Below are 26,841 nucleotides of genomic sequence, written 5' to 3' on the forward strand. Positions count from 1 at the left end.
AAATAATGTATTTAAACTCAAGCTTGTGTGGTCCGTCTCTGTCTTCAATGCCACAGCCTAAACTTGATGTCAAAACAAACGTTTTTCATTTCCGGCGCATTCAAACAATCCCTTTAAGTTTGGCTAGCAACAGCAGCTAGTCTAGCTTAGCACAATTTACCCAGGTCAGTTTCTCCACCGTGCAAGGCTCTAGTCTAAGATCAAATGGTCGTATTTGGCATTACTGACAATGATCGCTTCCAACAAACTTCTTTTGAATTAGCCATTTCCCAATAAATAAATGTCAAACGTATTTACGATTTTTGGGGGCATATTTTCAGTTACCACATAGTACTGTTTCAATCGCTTTTCTATCTAATACTGCCGGTGACAACGTTGTTAGAATAGCTTGTTCAAGGGGGTTCAGCTTGTTTCAAAGGTGGTGGTGATGACACTGTACCCAGCTAACAAAATGACGTCCCCAGGACGTCCCTTGTTTGCTGGGTAGCTAGATAGCCTAGGTCAGTGGTTCTCAACCCTGTCCTCAGGGACCCCCTGTCCTGCATGTTTGGAGGTGTGTTGAAGCAGGGAAACATCCAAAACAAGCAGGACAGGTAGGTGGTGGGCCGAAGCCCCGTATCTGTTCAACTTCATAATTTAAATTGGGAGTAGCTGGAATTTTCAAGTTGAGTTAATTATATTATTTTTAACGAGAAACCGGTTGTTGCAACCAAAATTAGTTGCACATTTTGTCAAAACCATCGTATAAAGTTTGTTAAACTCTCCGGCAAACACAGTAGCCTACTAAATCAGTCCAAACTAATAACACAATGTAATACTGGCGTAAGAACATTATGAACCAATCAGATGCAGTCACGTTGACACCCGTTTCACCTATCACTCAGCTCATAGCTAATATTGACATATTTCACTCCATCCCATTGAAACGGAGACTTGTAAGTAATAATTTGATCAGTATAAGTCCATTTTAAAACATGTTCGTTTTTTAAACCGTCTTTTTCATCCGCGAGTGATTATGTAAATAGTTTTAGTTCGCTAACGAGCCGTAGTTTGTACTATTTAGTATTGCCTACTGTTAGCTATGCTATTTTATTAATAACACCTCATTTCTGTCAAGTTTAATCAACGTTATTCACCTTGTATGGAGTCGATGGTAGACTCATAAACCACGCAACACAAAACATGATAGTCTTAGAGATATTTAATCATCAAGGGGGAAAGGAGAAGGGAAAATGTGGATAGGGATATATCTCCTGAACACTTGGACCAGAGCCACAAGGCAAAGGTCGGTTAGTACACAAAGAGAATAAATGAGTCCTCCCTAGTCCTCTTCTACGGTCCTATTGTCACAGTTTGTGCACTTGCAAAGGTTTGTACATGGCAGCTCATACACTTGGCATGTACATTTTCCCCTGACACAATTCGTTTTCTTGCAGGAGCAGTGAACAAGCTCAAGGATTGCCTCTGGAGCTGGTGCAAGTGACATCCAGTTGACCTTATAGAGCTCCCCAGTCATCTTCCAACCATGATTGATTGGAGGAGTGTCTGGGTAACACTCCAGGCTCCTCCTGTGCACTGCAGCCTGATAACTTGCCCGCTGTATATGGGAGTCAGGTGGCTGAGCGGTGAGGGAATTGGGCTAGTAATCTGAAGGTTGCCAGATAGATTCCCGGCCGTGTCAAAACACGTTGTGTACTTGTTTGAGAGGCACTTCACTTTACTTGCCTCGGGGGGAATGTCCCTGTACTTACTGTAAGTCGCTTTGGATAAGAGCGTCTGCTAAATGTAAATGTTTATTCAGAGAGTCCTGGTTTGGAGGCAAGTCCTGCTCAGAACATCTGCCCGACTTCAACATTGTAGCCCATACAGAGCACTGACTGTATCACACCCAGAAAATGGATGAAGACCTACAAGGGCATCACAGTTGTCCTGTCCAAGATGGCTGTGTAGTTTTGTGAGATCTGTTATCTGGGACTCTCTAACCAAGAAGAGGCAGACACCAGGATGCTGTTTCATGCCGCTCATGCCTCAAAAACCTGGACCAACATTGTTATAAAGAGCCCAGACACATGTCTTTGTTCTGGCACTGTCTTTTTGTAGCCGCATCAATAATGCAAACCTGTACTTCCACACTGCGAAGGGGAGAGAGTCCCAAATAACAGATGTCACAAAGCTTAAGTCATCTTGGACAACAGAAGTGTGAGGCCCTTGTAGGTATCCAATCCATTTACAGGGTTTGATAGTCAGTGCTCTGCATGGTGTTGGGAAAATTAAGGCATACCAAAAACTAAGTTCCAAAGAAGGATACATCGACCTATTTTGGCAATTAGGAGAGAGTTTCACAACAGGCACTGGAGGCATTCACATGTGACCTGTATGGAGTGACCTCTCAGGACATTAATAAGGCCAGGGCTGCAGTGTTTAAGTCGGGCAGATGCTCTGAGCAGGACTTGCCTCCAAATCAAGACTCTGCAAAAACACACACAGCGAGCAAGTTATCAGGCTGCAGTGCACAGGAGGAGCCTGGAGTGTTACCCAGACACTCCTCCTCCAATCAATCATGGTTGGAAGATGACTGGGGAGCTCTATAAGGTCAACTGGATGTCACTTGCACCAGCTCCAGAGACAATCCTTGAGCTTGTTCACTGCTCCTGCAAGAAAACGAATTGTGTCAGGGGAAAATGTACATGCCAAGTGTATGAGCTGCCGTGTACAAACCTTTGCAAGTGCACAAACTGTGACAATAGGACCGTAGAAGAGGACTAGGGAGGACTCATTTATTCTCTTTGTGTACTAACTGACCTTTGCCTTGTGGCTCTGGTCCAAGTGTTCAGGAGATATATCCCTATCCACATTTTCCCTTCTCCTTTCCCTTTCCCCCTTGATGATTAAATATCTCTTAGACTATAATGTTTTGTGTTGCGTGGTTTATGAGTCTACCATCGACTCCATACAAGGTGAATAACGTTGATTAAACTTGACAGAAATTAGGTGTTATTAACAAATAGCATAGCTAACAGTGGGCAAGACTATATAGTACAAACTACGGCTCGTTAGCGAACTAAAACTATTTACATAATCACTCGCGTATGAAAAAGACGGTTTAAAAAACGAACATGTTTTAAAACGGACTTATACTGATCAAATTAATACTTACAAGTCTCCGTTTCATGGAGCTGTCGCGGCAGCAGTAAAATATATGTCAATATTAGCTATGAGCTGAGTGATGGGTGAAACGGCTGTCAACGTGACTGCATCTGATTGGTTCATAATGTTCTTACGCCAGTATTACATCGTGTTATTGGTTGGACTGATTTAGTATTATTAAAATAATACAATTAACTCAACTTGAAAATTCCAGCTACTCCCAATTTAAATTATGAAGTTGAACAGATACGGGGCTTTGGCCCACCACCTAAGGGGGTCCCTGAGGACAGGGTTGAGAACCACTGGCCTAGGTTATATGGACATTAAATCAACAGGTTAGTACCACTCACAGATTGGCTACCCACCTTTCTTGGTAAAACTGGGTTACTGATTGAAACCTTTCTTTTGTCTATCCTCTTTTTTTTTCTCTGATCTTTTCCGAAACCCTGATTTATGTTTACGGCCCGACATTCTAGTGACTAGCGATCTACTGACTGCAACTAAACACCGTCACCGATAAGAGCGCCAAGGCAGGATCAAACCATTTCATGCAGATACAAGGGTCGGTCAATATGGATGTTTACTTTTTGGTCAATATGGATATTTAACCTTTATTGCCAAACACAATTAAAAACAAAGAGATCATGCATTGTATTATTATAGGCTACTTTAAATGTATTATATACTTGATGATGGTTTATATAATATAATATTACTTTTTGCCTATTTTTTGGGGCCCCTGTCAGTCAGGGGCCCTTAAGGCCGTTATATGCTACTCCGTACTATACGATTACGGACACATGGGAAGGGCCTACGCATAGTTGGAACGCCCTGAAACGCCCTCTCCGTCGTCTGCGGGGCCGACGGAGACCTTTCCCGTGCACCGTTTAAATTCCTGTCGATCAGTCGTGCCGTGCTGTACGCGACGGATACCCCTTGGCCGTGATTGGTCCGCTACGACATCATTTCCAACCGACATCATTTCCGACTTCGACAGAAAGGCGTTTTCTCTAAGGTCGTCTTTTTGAAAGACGTCTGTGATGAGAACTTCTTGGAGAGAAATGTTATTGTGAGCTAGTTTATGCTCTACTCTAGCGAATTCAGAAACGTGAGTTTGTTGTCTGTGCACTGACTGCCACAGTTTAGTGACCTAGAGTAGTACATTGTAGTTTTGACTGTACATACAGTTTGTATGGATCTTTTTGTTTCCAATTATATCAGTCTTTTTGTTTATCATTTTTCACATTGGATTATACACTTGGTGGAGAAATGAATTCACAAAACCAGAGCCTTGTCTATATCGCAGGGGTGTCAAACTCATTTTCACCGAGGGCCACATCAGCATGGTTGCCGTCAAAGGGCCAGTTGTAACTACGATGTAACGTCAGTAACGATGTAAAAACATGGTGTTTTTGTTGTAGCTTTTGTGAACATAGGGCATATTATGCTGCAATTTAAGTCCGCCTTTTAATTCTTGGACAATCTGCTGTTTTTCTTGGAGGATAAATTTGCAAATATTTCTCAGTGTTTGGTGACAAAATGCAAGCGCGCATAGCGCAAGAGCAAAACTTGTTTTGCCCTTCATCTGAACGCAGAATAGCTTTTTGAGCTTTATGTAAAATAAACATTGCCGTTTTTCAATAGGTAAAACCTTGTCTAATGAAGGTGATGTCTTCATCATTGCTGGCTCCAAATTGTCGATAAGGGAAGCAGAAACATGCTAGCTTGGCTGAGTACTCTAACCAAGTTCGAGAGCGATACCAACTTGGGTTGAATGCCCGAGGACCTTGGTTGAAAATGCACATGGGGTACGTTCGCAGAACCGGCTGCATTGGAGTGCTGTCATTCAAACCATGCTCGCCTTCACCCAGTTAAACTTTGCGTTTAACACTGATGTGCATACACTGCTTTCTAGAGGCGGGATGTCGTCACTTTGCCGTAACACAATTGAAATGCATGGTGAGAGATGTCGTTTATGGTCAATGCACACTGTAAAGCAGCGTAGACTTATTTCAATAGCCCATTAATCTTCCGCGGGCCACATAAAATGACGTGGCGGGCCTTGAGTTTGTCTTTAATATAGGCCTAATATTATGTGACTGCACCTGCTGCACTCATCGTCTGACTAGTGACAGCTGGTAAGACTGTCACACGTGTGAGGAGAGTTGGGAGATAAACAACGACGATTTCTAACTTACAAAGACGCAACAAAGCAACGTGTTTTCGACAAAAACCGCTTCTCCACCTACTGTTCTGGCGGTGAATTGTTTTCAGCACCCCCAGCCTTCGGAGAACCATAAAGGCAACAGAAATGCTAATTAATCCGTCCTATCCGGCGGCCCGCCCATCCGTAACGGAGTCGGAGTACCATACTGGCACCTTTAGAATCGTCCTAACTTTTTCCCCCTATACGGCGCCCCTTTGTATCTACCTATTAAAGTACAATGTTTTGTCATAATGTTTTTTTTTTATATCCACATTTCTGATGAGAGACTAGAAATAGCTCTAGCCGTTAGCACTAGCTAGCTACAGTAGTTGGTAAATTGTCTACATTCAAGAATAAAATATTGATGGAAACTATGAATTTAATAAAGACAGTGTAAATAAACGATAAACGAATATTACATTTGGTACAATTTAACATTAGATCAATATTCTGCTTACCTGATGTGAATCCACAAATGAGAACAAGTTCATCTGACGTTGATTTACCAAACGATGGTCTCCCGGTCAGCTCTAACTCAATGACTTTTCGATGATATTTCCCGTTCATCTGTAACTCAATGTCCTTTTCGACCATATTTCCCGGTCAACTATAATTCAATGACTTTTTAACATTGTTGCTGTTTACCCGGTCAACTACAAATCGATGTTTATTCAATTAATCCGGACAACTATAAATCTCTGTATTCCAATGTAACCTATGTTTCATCGATATTGCAATAGTGATTCAACGTTTATTTAGCATTGAAATTTCAATCTCAACCATTCTGAAGATTTAGATGGAAAATCAATATTAATTCAATGTCGTCTTGCTATCTGGAGGTAATATCATATATTATCTTGTAACTAGAGGACGCATTGTTTCAAAAGAAGCTGTTATAATGAACTTATACTGAAATGTAGCAGTTAGAAGTTTATGAAGAAAAAACATTTCTAAATTACAATTATATTTCCTGGACTATGTGACCTCAATTCATCACCTCAAGATTACCTTATCAGCCGCTGGACACAATTATTGATGACAGTAGAAGACCGGTTGGCCATGAGTCAGCAGTCTCTAATCACTTGACTTTCAACCATGGACCATTATGTTGTAATGGGACAACTTTTCATGTAGATATGTGTTTTTGTCTACGTATTCATGTTCACATCCACTTCACCAACTTTGCAGTTTAAGCCTAATGATTGTTATAATTAATAAAATGTTGATCTCTTTAAAATGTTAAGATTTTGGAACTAAACATTTAGAACACTTTCCTGATTCTATTCCTAATGATAAAGGAAACAAAACAAACTAAGACAATAGAGCATGTTCCAGTGACAGGCATGCTTTACAGATAAGGTGGTATGCTTCAGATCATGGGAATGGTCTTCATGGATGAAGTAACTTGGCAGCGGCAAGATGAACGTACAAATATGTCATAAATGGTATGCATGATACAGTTGACAGAATAACATTCGTGATTGTCCAAATAAAATTAAATCTATAAATTTTATAAAGAGAAGAGAAAAAGTATTTTAAACCAAAGGTAAAATATGGAATAACTGGACTGTAATAACAAGCTTGACTTGTAATTCCTCAGGTATACCACCAAAAATCCACTATAAAAGGTTGCTGAGGTTAGGTACAGTTGGTACAGGTTCTTTCTGTAGTGGCTCTTGGGTCTCTTGGGTCACAAAACACAGTTTCTTAGTGGCACACTAGGAATTCATATTTGATATGCTGTAGCAAAGGCCATTCCAGTGGGTTTAAGGCATTTCTGGGGGACTGGTTTTGGGCTCCACTCTTAACAGTCATGGTTTGAATTACCATGTCACGTAAAATCAGATTTATACTCCATACTTCTTTTTCAACTCCTCTACCAAAGCAATGTACTCAGTCATGGCAGTATCGTTGCTCTTTCCTGTAAATGATATGAGTGTAAGTAAGAAACTGTGAAACAGATCCAGCTGTAGATTTCTCTGGATTAGAATATCTATCAAGTACAAATACACCCACCCCCCTGTAGTAAAGCCATGTTTCACCACTAGTATTCTGGTTTAGTATTCTAAACCAGGTCAGGTTGGCTAAAACAAGATACATACCCTTCTCTTTCTCCCAAGCGTCCCATTTTGCTTTCCCAGTGAAATCAAGCATACCTGGACGAGCTTCGGAAAATAAACAAATAATGCTTTTACTTTAAAATATATTAAAGCTTATTTTGCATTCATGTTTGAGGCCGAGTAAATTAAGTAAATGTGTAGGAGGTGGTGGCTCTCAAATAGTGAGGCTGATGGCTTACCGGTATTGACATCACCCACAGAGGCCTGTTTGAACAATCCATAAACCTTAAGCATTTCAGCATCCTCTGGCTTTGATTTAAGCTGCTTTACTTCTTCTGCAGCCTTCTTGAAGTTGGTCTGGAGTAAAAACATAAGTTAATACATCATACATCTTTGTATTGTAATAAGGCTTTGTGTAATATACGCATCCATTATTACCAAAAGTAATGGAAATTTGGTTGTTGTTGTTAAAATGGATGGAAAGATATTATAAGTTATAAAATTAATGTTCAGGGCCCTTCTCTAATTCATAGGGGATAAGTGGGCTACACAAGTATAATAATACAAAGTATTGTGTTGTTGGTGTGATATTGTTTCAAGATGATAGTACAAAATAGTCAGTGTTTCTTAGAATTGAGCTGTCATCCTGGTATTTTTCGCATAGTAGGGCTATGGCTTGCGAATACCAACTACGGCATAGAGTGCCATAGCCCAGTGGTTCTCAACCCTGGTCCTCAGGGACTCCCTTGTCCTGCATGTTTTAGATATTTCCCTGCTCCAACATGCTGCACGGCACCACGGGCAGTGTCGAAAGACACACCACACCCTATGGGGGATGACAAGTGCCCTCGCACAGCCGATAAGCATACAATGTAGACAAGCTTTGCCAACAATGTCCATGTCCTCTCAGAATTTTTTTGTAATTGGTTCCCAATGGGGGTGATGGCAGCGACGTACCAACGTAGTACGTGTGGTGACATTGATAGCGGCGATGTAACCTTTTGTAAACAATCCATTAGCGCGTGTGACGTGTAATCTGTTTGCAAAGCTAACTTTAGGTGTGTTCGACATCGGCTGCATGAAACGACCGGCGAGAGTTGCCACTTGCAGTCGGAGAGGAATCAAAAACGGCTCTATCTGCATATTGATAATACAACCAGAACTCAATTAAACGTAGTCTTTCCATTATTAAAGAGGCCGACTAAAACAATTTCTTCAACAATGGTGCAAACAGTGTTGCCAAAATCCTACTCCCTTCTAACTTAAAATGTTTTGCAACTAGTATCAAAAGCTTTTTATGGCTCACTTTAGAGGACATGAGGAGCCACCAAAATAATTTTGGGGTGTTCAGATCTTCTATCTCCAATATATGGGGGATTTCGGCAGGTATGAAAAACAGAGTTGCCAAAATCCTACTCCCCCAGTAGGTTAAAAAGAAATACTGAATTGCTGCATTGATAACTAGTTGATTCCAGTAGCAGTTGGTTTTTAGGATTGTTAAATTGGTGAGGAAGCATGCAAGATTAAGATAACTCATAGATAACTCATACACAGTAGCCTACTGCAATGCATACATGGTGAAAATAATGGGGCATTTAGTTGTATTAAACATGGATGAACACAGCTCTATTTGAACATTTCAGGGATGTAGGAGGTGGAAGAAAAGAGATGTCCTATGTGCTTATGCTGATCACAACAGCCATTTCCTTTTCATGGTTATACAGCCAACTCCAAAATGAATGGCACCACATTGGCACATGTCACATATTTATTTTTAATGAAAATTGAAACTTTTAAACCTTCAATTTAATATCAAGAAAATAAATTCATCAATAATAGTTTTTTATTTATTTTGAAACCATGTGTGCCATGCCACAATTCTTGACACCCCTAAATATTGTTGTGGTCAAAATGTAACTAAAGCGTTTAGCCATTTATAGACTTTCTGAAGTTGATCAAAGTATTTAGGAATTTACCAGCAGTAAAACGTAGGCTATTGTAACCTATATAGATAAGGTTAACAGAGGCAATTCATTTAACCCTATTGCAAACCTGTGGGCTGAGCTGAAGATCAGATTGCACAAGAGAGTAGGACTGATGATCTGGAGAGATTCTGTAAAGAGGATTCCTGACAAACCTTATTTGACTGTAAATGATGTTCTATCTGTTTTCTCTATTCACTATCAACACCACCTCTCAGATATACTTATTTACCGTTGTGTCTGAACGCAGTGTTGCCAAGTCCGCGGTTTTTTGAAGTGTTTTGCCGCGGATTGAATTTTTTGTCCACTGGTTCGGGTAGATCTATTTAGCATGCAAATTACATTAATATCTTTAAATAAAAATCGATATTTTAAATGAAATAATTTATTTATGCCCAAAATCGTACCAAACTGACTCCAGATCAGCACATACACACATGGACATGGGACACGCCCACATACATACACGCACTGTGCGTGTGCACACGTGCCTAATGCTCTCAGTCTCCTGAGCAAATCTCCTGAAAACTGGTTTTAATGCTTGCATACTTAACAGTTGGTGTTACTTTGTAGATATTACAATAGATTTGGCAATAATAGCAATGCTGTTGGACTTGGGGCAGTGTATATGGTTTGGCAGGGGCATATTTTGAGTTCTGATATTGGGCTGGTTTTTGGGCTGGTTTTATTGGCCATTGGGCTGGTTTTGGGCTGGTTTTGATTGGCCATTGGGCTGGTTTTGTCACATAGACCTGGCAACCCTGTCTGAACGGCTCATTTGACTTCGTGTCATATAAACATTCTCTCCAATCTACAGAATGATAATGGGCTTCTTATAAAACCCACAACTCCGTTTAATTTTGTAACTCTGTTTGTGAAGACACGAACACTTTCTCCATTATGGAGTTAACAGTTTGCGAGTCCTGTAGTAGAACAGCGATCAGATGTTTTTCAATCCGTAGACATTTGCCTACATAATCAGTTATGTAAAACGTCGCATTTGCATTGCAGTGCATTTCCCAATGCATTTTAGAAACAGTAGGCCTATAATGACTTTTAGCATTTTAGAATGTAATATAACTGAATAAAAATGGTCTCGAAACGCAACTCTACGCATAGCAGTAGGTTCCTAGAAAGTGTGCGCGTTCACAAGTAGGGGAGTGGAATTGTAGCAGAGATTACATTTCTGCACAACACTTGCATGATGGTGAGGCTAGATAGTTATAGCTGCCTTCTTATCAACCTAGCTATCCACATAATAGCAGACGAAGCGGTGGAAGCGATTGTCAGATTGGCAGACATAGCGACGTAGCGGTGGCAGTGATTGTATGCTTTGTTAGGTGTAGCGACGGATGCTAGCTTTGTTAATCACCCCCATACACACCCCGCCTTCATCATCGCCCGTGTCATGGGTTTAGTGTGGTCATAGTCCACACCATGTCAAAATGGCTGTGATCCTTCGAAATGTTGTAAGAATAGGTTGGTGTCCCTTTTATTTGGTTCGAATCTATAAGTGTTCAAAACCGATACACCTACGCTACATGCAGTAGGTTTGGTAAACACATTGTTTTGCCTACATCCTACTAAAAACAATAGGCCTACTGTTAAGTTAACGCAACAAGAGAATTAGGACGCCGTCTACCGAGTCTAGAAACCAAATCAAAAGGACCCGCACCAGAAATATAACCTAGTCTAAATTGAAAGTAAGTAACTAAAATAAGCAAAAATAGCTACTAACCTCAAGTTCAGACATGATTTCAGATGATTTTTTGATGGAATGCCAACTCTATGTGAAGTTGCAGAACACTAAACCAAGCTTGTTACAATCTAACGGAAATTTTATGTAAGCTTCACCGTTAAGAACGACCTCCTCATCACGCCTCCTTCGCTCAATTGGTAGATTTACTGAGTGGCACAGCATTTAAGCCATACACAGGGCAAAGCATGTATAACTAGAGAGGGTACAATTTCTGGGGAAATTGTAGGGTGTGCTTGCTTGTTTTGGTTGCAGGGGTCGGTATTTAAATTACATTTTACAACTGATATTTCTGTATATTTTATATTAAAATGCATAGCCTACTTATTATTTATAAAGATTACATAGATAGAAGAGTATAATTAAATAGTTGTCTTCTCATTACCCCTGCAAGGGGAATGGTGATCAGCAACCTCATAGTTGAATCAAAACGAATACATTTGGCAAATTGGTGTAAAAATTGAACTAATCTCTATGACTTAAACGTCATTGTAAGTTTTTCCCTTCTCATGATATTTTCAGGCATGTAGCCTACTCATATTGCATTCATTCATCAATGAATGTCGAGCAGCAACAATGTCTTCAAGTCGTGTCTCAAAGTTAATAATTTTACAGTTTTACAGTCAATTCTACATCTAAAAAGTCGAGCAGGGCAGCTTTCAAGAGATATCGGAATTCTGATTTTAGCCAGCTGATCCGATTATTTTTCTGATTTGTTTAAACTGGCAATCTGAGTGAGACTGCATCCCCGTTACACTGTTTTGATGTTAGCCTCAGTCAGACTCGCTCACTGGCTGTGTGCACAATGTTGTATTTCACTCCATACTACACCAGAAATGTCAGGGAGGACTGCCTAATGTAGATACAAGCCTGATGAAGATAGCCAGCATTGCGGATTTATTTAACCGAGCATGTTTCATTCGTCATTGGCTTGAGAAAGCAACCTCAGTCAGCCAGGCTAGTTTTGCCTGATGACTTGGTCAGGCTATTTAAAGGTATCGGGGTCAAGTGACTTTTGTGCATAGACAAGTGAAACGTAAATGTATTTGTCCAAAGTTCAAGAGCCTTAAAAAGTTAATATCAAGCCCTGCAATCCAGTGGCCAGAGATATATGATGACCTGATCGACACTCTATGGGCCGGTTTCGGAGACAGGGCTTAAATCAAGACTGGAGTAGGCCTAAATCAGACTAGTTAATCCTGGCTATTTAAGTGGCTTGCATGAACATGGCATAAATTTGGCTTAGTTAGTCTGAGACTATGGAGTCCTGGAGTAAGCTTAATGAGAACACCTGGTTCAAGCCTCATTAGACTAAGTGGAAGCACAGGCTGTTGGTCCAATTGTGCTCATGAAAACCTGAAATGGAGTATGAAACACCATTGTTGCAGTGAATTTTGAGACAACACAATGGCAGAGGCAAAGAGAATTCGCTCCAAAAATTATAGTGAGCATGAAAAAACACTACTAAAACTAATTGTATCGAACCATCCAGTCATTGAAAGCAAAATCCATACTGCTGCTATTGAACAGAAGAAAATAAGTGCTTGGACTGCAATTGGCAATGAATTCAATGCAAATGAAGATGTCACCACAAGAACAGTACAACAACTGCAGGTGAGTTAATCTTCATTATTAGGCACAAAAAGATGTGTTTGTTTCCTGTTGCCTATACCCTGCTTATTTATGGCCTACCCAAATACAATACTCCTGCTGCTTGTAGCATTAACATTGAATGAATATCCTGTTTAAAAGGATAGTAACCTATTTTAAAGGGGCATATGCATGTTAAACATGGTGGTAGAGTAAGATATGTTGCACAAAGGAAAATCCATACCTATATGTGAGGGGGAAAAAAATATAAAATAAAATCATTTCTCCACCATGACCTAAATTATCAGGAGACAAACTTATTTTTATTATGCCTTATCAGTACCAGTATTTCAGATTTCCCATATTACTATTTTTGTGACATTAAAAAAGAAAACTAATGAATGATATCTGCCTTCATAGGTTCTATGGAAGAACATTAAACTGGGATTAAAAAAAGAGAATCCAGCAAGCAGAAGAGAGCGATTTATTACAGGTGGTGGACCACCAATAAAGGACAGATGTGATGAATTGGGTAACTTGCTGTCTGGTATAATAGAGCACCAGCAACCTCTGGATGGTATACCAGACAATGACCATTTGGACAGTGAACATGGAGAACTGAGCACAAATGGTAAATATACCTTAGGAAGTAAATTGGTTACAGGACCATATTAGTTGAATTGAGTTTGGAACAGTGGTCTTTTTTTCCAGAGGAAACCAATCAAGAGCCAGTTCACAACGAGCCTGAACCCTCCACATCTGCTATGGCGCCCCTGGGAGATGAAGCAGCTACCATCCAACAGAGACCAAAAAAGATGACTATGCATGAAAAGTTAGCTAGAGAATTTCATGAGCGTAAAATTGAATATTTAAAAGAAGAACATGAAATGAAAATGAGAATTCTAGAGGTTGAACTGGATATGAAATTGGGAGAGAGGGCTATGCTCCAAAAAAGAATTCTGCTTACCAGTCGCCATGGTGAATATGAGGAATTGTGAAAAATAAATGTATTGTCATTTGACGTGTGAGTGAGTATTAATCATCACAAACTACATTTTAACCAGCCTTGGTTCACTCGTTTAATTTTGCTACATGATTGTAATTTTGTACAGAAACAGTATGCAAGCAAAACTATACCATAATGAATACATTCCATATTTAAATGCTGAAGTGCTGCACTGTGAAAGCAGCTCTGTGTGCAAGTCCTCGCTGGTCATTGGCTGCCTCTGCCACCATGGGCACGTCTGCATCATCCTGATCTTCCATTGGCAGATCACGACAGCCATGCTGCTTCAGGTAGTTGTGCAGCACAGCTGTAGCAATGATCACTTTGCAGCATCTTCTTGGCTTGAAACTAAGCGTATTTCGTAAGCACTGGAATCGAGTTTTCCAAACTCCAAACATACGCTCGATCATCCCTCTAGTACGGATATGAGCTCTGTTGTACCTTTGCTGCTCAGCTGTTGTGGGATTTAGATGTGGTGTGAATAAATAGTTACTCTGACCATATCCACTATCACCAAGTAGTAGTCCACTATGTTGTCCTCTCTCAAATTGTGCACACAATGAAGAGTTGAGAAAAATCCTTGAATCATGGGTTGCACCTTTCCAACGGGCAACAATGTTTGAAAACTCCATATTAGGAGTACATACACCCTGAACATTGATTGAAAAACAATTCTTACGATTCCTGTATTCCTCTGCATCAGGAGTTGATGGACACTTGATGGGAACATGACATCCGTCTATACAGCCAATCACTCCTGGAAAGTGCCCATATTCATAGAATTGCACTTTATAGTTGGCTTGCCCAGCAGCATCAGGGAACTTGATGTAAAGACTCCTCAGTTCACAAATGGCACTGCAGACTTTGTGAACTATTCTACATACAGTTGGTTCACTGACACCACACAAATCACCAGTTTCACGATGAAAGATTCCACATGCCAAGAACCTCAAAGTGATCAGAACTTGCAGTAGATTGGACACAGGCCTTCCTCTTTGAGACAGAGAGGAAAGTCTAGGCTCAAGCAAAGTAATTATCTCCAATGCATTTTCCTTGTGCATACGAAAGCGGTCTCGAAAAGTTATTTCATCAAACTGATTCAATGGATCACTCCTATCCAGCAGTATTCGTCTGGCTGGCCTTTGTCGTGCATGTTGGTCCTCATTTAGATATTCCAAATAGTCCATGCTCCCAAACAATCCAAGCTCAGTTTCACAAACAGTAGCCTAGCCTACTAAACGGGAGTTAAACCTGCCTCCTTGGCAAATTAGTTAAAGCTTCAATTCAGTCCAATTTAGTCCTGGAGTAGCTCTAATGCTCAATTTTGCAATCGGCTTTTTAAAATCCAGAACAGGCTTAATCCACGACTATTTTAAGCTACGTCTGTGCAAGTGAATTTCAGTTAAGCCAGCTCAAACAGCATTTTAGTCTGGGACTAGGCTTAAGCCTTGTCTCCGAAACCGGCCCTAAGTGTAATAGACCGGGGAGAAGTTTGTCTTTTGCAACCGACATGCGCAGTTGAGCCTGCCTGACAGTTGTGTGACGTCGGGTGATAATTGGTCTATACTACTACTAACTAGACTGTCCTGGTAGCAATTGCGTTGGTTGAATTCAATTTAACGTTACTTCCGTTGTACGGTCTAGGCTGAAATTGATTATTTTCATAAACAGATTGAAGTTCAGGCTGTGGCAATGAACTTTAGGTTAGCAGTCACTAGTCAGATAGTTTCACCTTTTGAATGACTTTTGATTTAAGTAAGGGTAGTGCCGAAACATGTGCCGTCGTTTGACTTCCTACTAGTACTTTAAACAGTAGTAATGTGTCGTTCGTGAACGATTCGTTCATTTTGAACGAATCCTTATAAGGACTCGGGAGTAACGAGCCCTCTCAACAAGTGATTCGTTCATTTCCCAACTCTTTCTACGAGTCTTTGGATCATTTTTCACGTGACCTGCATAGGCTCTGTAGCTAGAGGAAACGAACGATTCGTTCATTTCCGGACTCGGTCTTTCTACGAGTCTTTGAATCATTTTTCACATGACCTGCATAGGCTCTGTAGCCAGAGGAAACGAACGATTTGTTCATTTCCCTACTCAGTCTTTCTACGAGTCTTTGGATCATTTTTCACGTGACCTGCATAGGCTCTGTAGCTAGAGGAAACGAACGATTCGTTCATTTCCCGACTCGGTCTTTCTACGATTCTTTGGATCCTTTTTTCACGTGACCCGCATTCTATTGTTTAGTAGAGGAAACTGTTTCCATATTCCCTTTCGCGTGGCCGCTGTTTTAGTAAGACGTGAATGATATTCGATCAAGTCATCATACTGACTGGTTTTGTTATTTTCACTTTACATTTACACTTACAGTTTAGTGCAGTGTAATTGTTTGACGTGATAATGAAATGCTAGTGTGATAATACATGAACAAATCATACCAAACTCATGATACATAATTTTAATGCAGGAATTTCTTTTGAAATAGTATCTGCTGGTGCACATGTCATGCACTAACCTACATGAGAATATGATACGTGTTTGCAGTGGACGTAGTCCCCCCCCCGCTGAAATGAACGACTGATTCAAAAAAAGATTCGTTAATTTTACTGAATGAGATTCAAAGAACCGAATCAGTAAAATGAACCGAACTTCCCATCACTAGTAAACAGCTGTGGAGATGTTTTTGTTAGCTAGTTACAGGACTAGGCTACAGCGTTGCAGTGAGCTACACTGGTTTGAAACCACAGGTAATGATAATTTCACGAGCAAATCGTTAACTTATATTCTAATGTTAAAATAAATCGTACAACGAAAATGTATTTGTGAGGAATGTTTATTTTAACGATTGAAAACAGTTGCATCATAGACCGCTGTAATATGTGTTGCCCGGGCAACAGAGGCTAATGTAATGATGCTAATGCTTCAGTGAAATAGTAGACTACTGTTTCCGAAAGTAGATGTAACTACTTCCTTATATCATCTTATATTGTACATTACACTTCACAATTGTGTTTCATATCACAAAGTAAAATGAGTAAATAGCTATCACCCTGCCCTCTTTGCTTGTGGTGTTTCTGCAGCTCCCTTGCAGTAAAGCAGTTAGCCTAGCTATCTCCCAGAAGTTAACGAGGTGCTAAACTAAAGTTCTGTTAAAGGTAGTCACGCGATATTTCGTGACGTTAGTGATGTCAGTAGCATCAGTGACTGTGGCTAGCAAGTTAGCCACCGTTAGCTTCGCTTTTGCCACAAAAACTTAATTAAAACCTAAACCGTGCAACGGAACATAAATCCCAATAGAACCAACGCAATCGCGACCAAGACGAACCTTTGACATCGACTTTGTCTATGTAGTCCAAATATTGACTGAGCCTTAGGGGCGCAAAAATAAACAATAATAAAAATAAATATATATGTCAGATAACAATGGTTTGTGCTCACCGAAGGCAAGCACACCCCAACTAGCGATGTTACGCTCAGCCTAAGGAAAGCCATGAGTGCAGCAAAAGTGACCAAAAATCGTGTTGACATGACCAAAATATACTTGTTAACATTTAAATTTTTGTCGTGTTGCGTGACATTTTTGGACGCATTAACAGAACAAAAAAGGACACGTTGACATTTTTGGTTGTGACCAATAGAGGACCTTGATTTAAGGCGGTCGTAAATACTCATGAGGAGGACTCAGACTTCATAGACTTATATACAATAGACACAGCGAGCCTACTCTTTAAAGATGGCGTCCCCATTTATTTATATGGAAAGTGCTCACGGGCGCAGTGAGGCAAGCTTTTATTTGTATTTGCTTTGTATTTTATATTATTTTTTGTAAAAAACATTGAAAACTTACAAACCATACATTGCCACATCGATACTCTTTTTGTTATGAAGGTACAAAACATTTGCCAAATGGCATAATAACATTGTAATCAAATATACACATTTTATAATACAGATGCAGTGAGGCAAGCAAGAGTAGTACACAGAGAGAATAGTACACAGATCAGTATACAATTGTATAAACAACTGAAATAAGAAAAATGTGCTGCAAGCAGCAATGCGGGTTCCTCCGCAAAATGGCAAAATATTATAAAATTGTACATCGTAGAAGATCAAGAGTTGGACAACAAGAGAGCAAAAATACTTCAAGTTTGACCAACAACAGGCTGAATGGAGATTCAAACTCAAGAGCATGAGGTTGCAAGTCAGCCTCTCTGCTACACATCAACTGTTGAGTGTTTATGAACAGCCATATTGTCTTGTACGTTTCCTATAAAAACGGGACAACGGGATGACTGGGTTGCTGCTGTAAATAAAAGCTTACTCATAGTGCTTAAAAAGGTTGTTTGGGGTGCCATAAGGGAATTTCAAATCATGCCTAGCATCAGTGGCGATGTGTCCTGGTTTAGGTTACTGAAATGAATTTGCGCAACAGGCAAGGGATCCACCTGAACAATCAATATACTTCATTAGAGCTACTCGGTTGTGAATCTGACACTCAGTCGCGGAGCGAGAGGGGTGGCCGGGGTGGCACTGGACCCCTCTGATATCAGACTGGCCACCCCAGGTGCCATCCCAAAATATAATTCGCTATCCCTGGCAATTGGATCCTGATTGACATTTAATTTATCTTGTTAAAAGAAGCGTTTCTTGCAGCGCATTTTTTCAATCGAGGATATTTCCACAGTTCACCAGTCAGTCTTAAATCACTAGGCCAGCGTCTGATACAGCGCCAGCAACGGAAGATGGTAAGGTTTAGCATTTGGGTTGAGACTTCCTGATGAAAGTTGAGTTGCTGGGCCGCAGAGCCATAGAAAAAGATGCATATTGGCAATTTGGTTCCATAACAGATTCAGATAAGAGAAATGTCCCTGTTTTTGTTTAGCACTTAGCACTACCTTGGTAGCATTGCAGTACTGTGGTGCAGTTGATTTAATTTCGTTTTTTTCATTTTCATTTATATAGCACACATTTAAAACAACAACAGTATCATGTAGCCATTTGAAATCTATTGTAATGACCTGACTGCTTATTCTACCATTTTGTTGTATTTGATTATGCGTAACTGCTACATTTGTCATCGTAACGTCTAAACAATTGGAATAACACACATATTGCATATGTAAATCAAAAGAATAATGAGTAAAAATACAAATACAAGTTTATTAAATACAATTATTTAATAAACATTTTTACGTTTGAATTTTGGCAGGGTAGGCAGTGCCTACCTTGCCTACCCTGACTGCACGTCACTGGTTACAGTAGTCCAACCGGCTGGATATAAAAGCATGAATTAACTTCTCTGCATCATTTTGGTTTATGAATGGTCGTACCTTTGCTATATTCCTCAAGTGAAAGAAAGCTGTTTTGGTCCCTTTATTTATGTGAGAGTTGAAATTCAAATCTGAGTCCAGGATTACACCGAGACTCGTCACCTCTGGTTTAAGACGGGGGGTTAAGCCTCCGAGATTCTTAGTAAGCATCTCTTTTTTGGATTTGGGGCCAAATAGTAGGACTACGGTTTTGTCTTCATTTAATTTAATTTAATTGAGGGCAGTTGCATCATTGGGTTCAGTGGATATATATAGTTGTGTATCATCTGCATAGCTATGGAAATCTATGTTATGTTCTCTGATTATGTCGCCGAGTGGTAACATATAAAGAGGAAAAAGTAATGGACCTAAGCAGCTTCTTTTAGCAACCCCGTAGCAGTTCTCATGTTTCTAGGACCTATGGTCTCCTAAACTAACATAAAACTTCCTTCCTGTGATATATGATTTTATCCAGTTCAATACACTGTCCGTGAACCCAATAAGCTTTTCCAGTCTATAGATTAGGATGTTGTGATCAATGGTAGAGTGACCAAAGTCTCTCCGATTTGTGAGTACAGTCCAGTGTGTGTAACAGAGGCGTTATAGACGTTATCCTCAGACGTTAGTGATCGGTGACTCCATCACTCGTAACATTAGATTAGAGCAACCAGCGACAGTTTACTGTGTACCGGGGGCCAGAGCTACCGACATAGAAGCTAATCTTAGGGTGCTGGCTAGCACTAGGGCTAAGGCAAAGGCCCAAGCTAAGGCACATGGCGCACGCACTGATGATAGGTATGAGAATATTGTCATTCATGTCGGCACCAATGATGTAAGGCTGAGGCAGTCAGAGGTCACGAAGGTTAATATAGCTCGGGCATGTGACCTTGCTCAAAAGATGAGTCGGCATCGAGTAATAGTCTCTGGCCCACTACCTGTTAGGGGGACTGACGAGATCTACAGCAGGCTTGTCTCTCTCAACCGCTGGTTGGCTCGCTTTTGCTCAGAACAGGGTTTAGGATTTGTAGATAATTGGTCTCGTTTCTGGGCCAAACCTGGCTTGTTGAAAAGTGACCGGCTTCATCCTTGCTGGAGAGGTGCTTTTCTTTTGTCTAGGAATATTGAAGCTATTTTAGAGCAGGCCTGACACTCACTAGAACAAGCCGGGCCACAGTCTCTTAGAGAGTCTGATAGATATGTTGATAGGCATGTTGTGAGCTGTTGGGGGCCCGATAGCTCAGCTTGTAATGTAGCCAGCGTGGATGCTGATGTTGTTTCTCCCATTGAGACGGTGTCTGTCCCCCGCCATTTTTCCAAATTCCGGCCCTCAATTATTAGGAATTATACCAATTTGATATGTATTCAGCCTTGCTCCCCCGTTGCTCTTCCTACTAAGTTCTCTGATAGCAGTGCCACCTTTTCAGAAGGATTACCTACGTCTAAAGCTGCCAAAAACCCATACTGGAATGTTAGGCTCCTAAACATCAGATCTCTATCCCCAAAGGCCGTTTTGATTAATGATCTGATGTCTGAATGCAACCTGGACCTGATTGGACTCACCGAAACCTGGTTAAAACCTGAAGAATATTCCTCCCTGAATGAAGCATCGCCTCCGGATTTTGCGTACTCGCACATCCCTCGTGTCTCAAAGAAAGGTGGCGGTGTTGCTATGATATATAAAGCTAGCTTCAACCTTAGCTTAAAATCTGTAAATACCTTTAAATCATTTGAGATAATTTGCATGAAACCACCAACTACTCTAAAAAGGACTAATTCTTCTACTATTACCCCACCTCCCTCATTTAGTTTAGTTACTCTATACCGGCCCCCCGGCCCGTATTCCCTCTTCCTAGAGGAATTTGCAGATTTTAGTGCTGATCTTGTGACATATACTGATAATGTCTTAATTATGGGTGATTTTAACATCCATGTGGATGACCCAAAAGATCCTCTAAGTAAGGCCTTTACTGCTCTATTGGATTCCACAGGTCTCACTCAGGTGGTTTCTAAACCTACCCATCTTCACTCGCATACATTGGATTTAGTTCTCACACGGGGAATCAAGATTAGTGACATAATTGTCCACCCCCACAATCCTATATTATCAGACCACTGCCTGGTTACCTTTAAAATGGATCTCTGCCAGAGCCTTGGAGGCACCCAGAATATTTCTACTAGCCGCTGCATAACCCCAAACACAGCTATGGAACTGGCTAATATTCTACCTGCTGCACTAGAAGCACTGGACGTCCCAAATAAATCATTAAATGCTAAAACAAGGGATCTGAATTTGGTTCTTCAGTTATCCCTAGATTCTGTTGCCCCACTCAAACCAAGGAAAAGAAAAGACAAGAAAATGGCTCCATGGTATTCAGAGGAAAGCCGCACTCTCAAGAGGTCCACTCGAAAATTAGAGCATAAGTGGCGTACCACTAAATTGGAGGTTTTCCGCCTGGCCTGGAAGGACAGCCAAATTGAGTACAAGCAAGTCCTCATCAGGTCCAGATCAGAATATTTCTCGAAATTGATTAGTAAGAACAAACACAACACAAAGTTCCTATTTGATACTGTTGCAAAACTCACTAAGAAAAGTACACTCTGTGAGTTCAGATCTCTCTCCCAATGATTTCTTAGATTTCTTTGACCAAAAAATCTATGCAATAAGGGACAAACTACAGACTAGGCCTGGAGGAGTGGCCATCAACACAGAATTTGACTCTATACCCAGCATGCTGCATGTTGAGGCTCTTACCCACTTTAACCCTATTTCTATGGAAGCGTTCATCGAGCTGGTAGATTCCTCGAAACCCATCAGTTGCCTTCTTGATCCCCTCCCTGCCAAACTTTGTAGGGAACTTCTCCCTATTATTGGACCTTCCATGCTTAGTATTATTAATGAATCTATAGTAACTGGACAAGTCCCTGACAATTTCAAACAAGCTATTATTAAGCCCCTTCTTAAAAAACCAAACCTGGATCCAGGTTGTATTAGCAACTATAGGCCAATTTCAAATTTGCCATTTCTCTCCAAAATTTTAGAAAAAGCTGTGGCACAACAGCTAACTGAGCACCTCTCCTCAAATCAGCTTTATGAACCTCTCCAGTCTGGATTTCGTCTTCACCACAGCACTGAAACTGCATTAGCTAAGGTAGTCAATGATCTATTATTAGCCTCTGACGCGGGCTCTATCTCTGTTCTGGTTCTTCTAGACCTTAGTGCAGCATTTGACACTGTGGATCATGAGATTCTCCTGGAGCGTATGGAGAACTATGTTGGGATCTCTGGTACTTCACTTCAGTGGTTTAGATCGTATCTATCTGATAGATCACAATATGTCCACTATGATGGTTGCTCATCCAGGAGCACTACTGTAAAATACGGAGTACCACAGGGTTCAGTTCTAGGCCCTCTGTTATTTTCACTCTATATGTTGCCTTTAGGAAACATAATTAGAAGCTCTGGGGTAAATTTTCACTGTTATGCAGATGATACTCAACTATACATGTCCATAAAGCCTGGAGAATTTCCACATGCTATGGAAAAATGTGTTTCCGGGTTGAGAACTTGGATGACAGCAAATTTCCTTCTTCTTAATTCGGATAAAACCGAGGTTCAAATTTTCGGCCCTAAAAAATACAGAAATAATTTATCCAATCTGACCTTAAACTTAGATGGTGTCAAAGTATCTCAAAGCCAGTTGGTAAAAAATTTAGGAGTCACATTGGACCCAGACCTTTCGTTTGAGTACCATATTAAACAAATCACCAGAACTGCATTTTTCCATCTACGTAATATTGCCAAAATACGAAAATTCCTCTCAAAGGATGATGCTGAAAAACTAATACATGCTTTTGTTACGTCCCGATTGGACTACTGCAATGTGTTGTTCTCTGGCCTCCCAATTACCTACTTGAAAAATTTACAGCGGGTACAAAATGCTGCTGCTAGACTATTGACAAAAACAAGAAAGTTTGATCATATAACATCTACTCTTATCTCTTTACACTGGCTCCCTATCCAAGCCAGAGCTGATTTCAAAGTTTTACTACTAACTTACAAATCTCTACATGGATTGGCACCACTGTACCTCTCCGGTCTCCTTGCACCCTATTGCCCCGCAAGGACTCTAAGATCTCAAGATGCCGGCTATCTGGTAATACCCAAAATTAAGAAAAAAACTGCTGGAGGTAGGGCGTTCTCATATAGAGCACCTCTTCTCTGGAACAAATTACCTGTCTCAATTAGGGAGGCTGATACTGTTTCGACATTTAAAACTAGATTAAAAACGTTCCTGTTTAGTCAATCCTATGATTGTTAAATGTGTGTACTTTCTATGTAAACCTGGGGTGTGCGTTTGCCTATGTGTGTATCACATGTAACTTTTAAATTGTAATTTTAGCTTATGTTCACACTGCCCATTTAAATGCTACAAATAAAGTAAACCTGTTATTGTATATTGTTACTGTAATAGTTCCGTTGCTGTATATTTTAATTGTTATAGTTTACTAGTTGGAGACAACGGGGGGCTGGTTGTTTTCATCCTTATTCGTATAAATATAACCTATTTTAGAGTTGTTTCCCCTGGAACAGATTTCATGTTCCAACCAAGGGGGGCTGTCGCTGTCTTGGTGTGTGGGGCTGCATCAAATACCCTCTTAGCTTTGTTAAATTGCTGCACTAGTCCACACTTGACCGGTGGGGATCTCATTCTATTACGACTGAAACTGTTAGCTGCTCCTGGCATTCTCTAATCCCTGTTCTCCTCTCTGTCCCCCCCACACATCCCTTGTGGTGTGGGGGGTCTGAGCTGTCAGGACCTGCCTGGTCGTCGGTCTACCAACGCTGGACCAGGTCGTCAACCGGAAACCAGCCTCCATGACGGCCAACAGCGAGTTTCCAGGTCCCATCCAACGTCTATAAAGCCGAACAATGGATTTTTGGTGTTTCAAAACCCATTGACACTGTATGACTATGTTTAGCTTGTGTTCTGCTCCTCTCTCTTGCCAACCGTCTCTGGAGGAGGGGATCCCTCTCTGAATTGCTCCTCCCAAGGTTTCTTCCATTTTTTCTCCCGTTGGGAGTTTTTCTGGGAGTTTTTCCTTGTCTTCCTTGAGGGTTTAGGTTGGTTGAGGGGCAGTTCTATGGGCGTATGTGAAGCCCTCTGTGACATGCTTGCGTGTAAAAAGGGCTATACAAATAAATTTGATTTGATTTGATTAGACATATAACTCTATTGGGGCACAGGCCCCTATTCATATCCCTTTTTTCTTTCAAGCTTGCTGCGCACAATGCACTACGAGGCTATAGAAACTCCCATTGCTTAACCCACTATTCAACAATTCAGGGATGTAAGTTTGATACCACCTTTGGAAGCAACATCAATAGGTAATTTGAGCGCGCACATTTTTTGCACATTTATTTGAGCGCAAATACTGTTTTTTGAGCTTCATGTAATAATGTTTTTGTTTTAATCAAACTAAGATGATCGGTAGGCCTCTCATTTAGAAATTATCTTTAGTTCTGTAATGTTTTCTCAGCCTTCCTCAATTCTGACTTGTGTGCCGAGTCTGACACCTGGGGCCTTATGTATAAAGGATTGCGCAGTTTTCATACCAGAAGATGGCGTACGGCCAAAACTCGAAAAGTACCTATGCACAGAAATATTCACATGTATAAAACCGGTCGTACGCCAGGTCCTGCGCACCTTTCCTTTATAAATCACAATCGTGTGATTGACCGCACGTGAACGAGCCACTGACCCCGCCTTGCCTCCTCCCAATAAAATGTATATGCAGATGGACTATAAATGCGCTTCTGAGGTAATTTCTTTGTCCGAATGACCGTATTTCTTCAAATAAACGCCACCCTCGAAGAAACGCCGCACCAAAAAGGAAAATTAAACACCGGAGTTTATTCGAAGAAATACGGTGATCGTGAGATCGAGGTTCTGACAACAGAGGTGGAGGTGAGAAAATGTGTCCTGTTTGGCAAAGTGACAAAAGAAAGTGGAAAACTGTCACTATTTGCGCCCTTTCTTGTTTTTAACCTGCAGCACTTTGAGATTTAGCTTAATGTAAAGTGCATTACAAATAAAAATATAACTGCAAGCAGTAATGGCGGATTGCGAACCAGAGGGTATCGAGTACACGCAGCAAGTTTGGTGTGAATCCATCAAAGATTTGCTGAAATACGACCCAACTTCCTGTTTGCTGGCTTAATGGCACATTTTGATTGCCTGTAGGGGGCAAACGGTTTCGAAAATAAATATATAGCTGCAAGCAGCAATGGAGGGGCCAAGCAGCCTTGGTGTGTTGCATGAGTGCAACCTGTTGCACTCATGCAACACACCAAGTTTGGTTGAAATATCTGTTTGCGTTCAAGAGTACTGAGTGTTCAAATTTTTATTTTTTTCTGGTATAACACCACAGGCCTCCTCTGCTCCTCATGGGAACGAAGGAACCGAATTTTGGTGATGATCAGACACATTTTTGCTGAGTTATGCTCTCACATGTCTTTTGCAGCTTCGCTGCCACCTTTGATCAGCTCTAACGAACAAACGGTTTTGAAAATGGAAAATCCATGCAACACCTTTGTGAACCTTGGTCTGAAGATCATCTGTGCCAAATTTAGTCAACATTGGACACAATGTGGGGCGTGCAAAAGGTTTTTACACTTTTCCATGAAATCCAAAATGGCGGCCGCATCAATTTGGTTATTATGAAATATTATCAATGGCCAGGCTTGATATCTCACAAGACATCAAGAGACAAAGAAATTACTTTATTAAGGTAAACACTTCCATAGTTATTAGCCAAAACACGTTTATGCTTACGGCCACGCCCCCTTTTAGTCACATGACACCATTTTTGGAGGACATCCTTAGAATAAAGTTCCGAGTAGGCCTAACAACTTTGGTGTCACTGCTTCAAAGAACTGCTGAGATATGGCTTCACTTCCTGTTTGGCGGCTTTTCTGCAGAATTTGATTGGCTGTACTGGACAAACGGTTTGGTAAATCAAATATCCTTCGATAGCTTTTGTGAGGCTTGGTCTGAAGATCATCTGTGGCAATTTTGACGAAGATTCGACAAGAATTGTAGGAGAAGTAGGCTTTCAAAGGTTTTCGATAAAACCGGAAATAGCGGAAAATCTGTATACCGGAAATTGACGCCATGGTGTGCATTGAACTCGGCGTGATCCAGGGAATCCAGTGGTACCTCAATTTTGAAAATGGGTCATACGGTTCAAGAGTTGCGTGTGTAAACACAACTCAAACTTTGACCCGTTGGTGGCGCTAGAGTGCCAAAGCATGGGACATGAAACTTTGTGAATTGGACCAGGGGACTGTCCCCAATGAGTGTGCCAAATTTCAAAACTTTCGACCAAGCGCTTATGGGGGCTGCCATAGACACCCATGGCGGAATAATAATAATAATAATAAGAATAATAAATATAGCTGCAAGCAGCAATGGAGGGGCCAAGCAGTCCAGAGCAGGACAAGGCCTCCATTGCACATGCGCAACAATGAAGTCACAGCAACCTGTTGCACTCATGCAACACACCAAGTTTGGTGGAAATATCTGTTTGCGTTCAAGAGTACTGAGTGTTCAAATTTTTATTTTTTTCTGGTATAACACCACAGGCCTCCTCTGCTCCTCATGGGAACGAAGGAACCGAAGTTTGGTGATGATCAGACACATTTTTGCTGAGTTATGCTCTCACGTGTCTTTTGCAGCTTCGCTGCCGCCTTTGATCAGCTCTAACGAACAAACGGTTTTGAAAATGGAA

At 40.8% G+C, this 26,841-nt stretch overlaps 2 protein-coding genes and 1 long non-coding RNA gene across 6 annotated transcripts in view; 1 reads left to right on the forward strand and 2 right to left on the reverse strand.

Moving 5' to 3' along the window:
* LOC146234437 (uncharacterized) overlaps positions 1-6,512 on the reverse strand; it is a 31,193-nt gene extending 24,681 nt beyond the window's left edge. For 3 of the 4 annotated variants that reach the window (XM_084688770.1, XM_084688772.1, XM_084688769.1), the window contains exon 1: positions 5,812-6,512. In XM_084688770.1, coding sequence (XP_084544896.1) covers positions 5,812-5,947 — 136 coding nt within the window. In that variant the 5' untranslated portion in view covers positions 5,948-6,512. Of the gene's footprint in view, positions 1-5,396; positions 5,544-5,811 lie in introns of those variants that run through there. The other variant, XM_084688771.1, reaches the window with a different exon arrangement.
* A 331-nt stretch (positions 6,513-6,843) lies between these two features.
* Positions 6,844-11,292, reverse strand: LOC146234438 (acyl-CoA-binding protein-like). The gene is made up of 4 exons (XM_084688773.1): positions 11,134-11,292; positions 7,653-7,770; positions 7,456-7,518; positions 6,844-7,274 (listed from the first exon to the last, which is right to left on the reverse strand). The coding sequence occupies exons 1-4, from the start codon at positions 11,146-11,148 to the stop codon at positions 7,201-7,203; spliced, it is 270 nt and encodes an 89-aa protein (XP_084544899.1). The 5' UTR covers positions 11,149-11,292; the 3' UTR covers positions 6,844-7,200.
* Positions 11,293-11,880: 588 nt separating this feature from the next.
* LOC146234439 (uncharacterized) lies at positions 11,881-13,762 on the forward strand. The gene is made up of 3 exons (XR_014741607.1): positions 11,881-12,765; positions 13,162-13,372; positions 13,453-13,762. It is a non-coding gene; the product is annotated as an uncharacterized LOC146234439 (long non-coding RNA).
* Positions 13,763-26,841: the final 13,079 nt, after the last annotated feature.

Source organism: Hypomesus nipponensis, chromosome 23 (assembly GCF_054491055.1).
Source record: "Hypomesus nipponensis isolate SF chromosome 23, ASM5449105v1, whole genome shotgun sequence".
NCBI classification, from domain to species: domain Eukaryota; kingdom Metazoa; phylum Chordata; class Actinopteri; order Osmeriformes; family Osmeridae; genus Hypomesus; species Hypomesus nipponensis.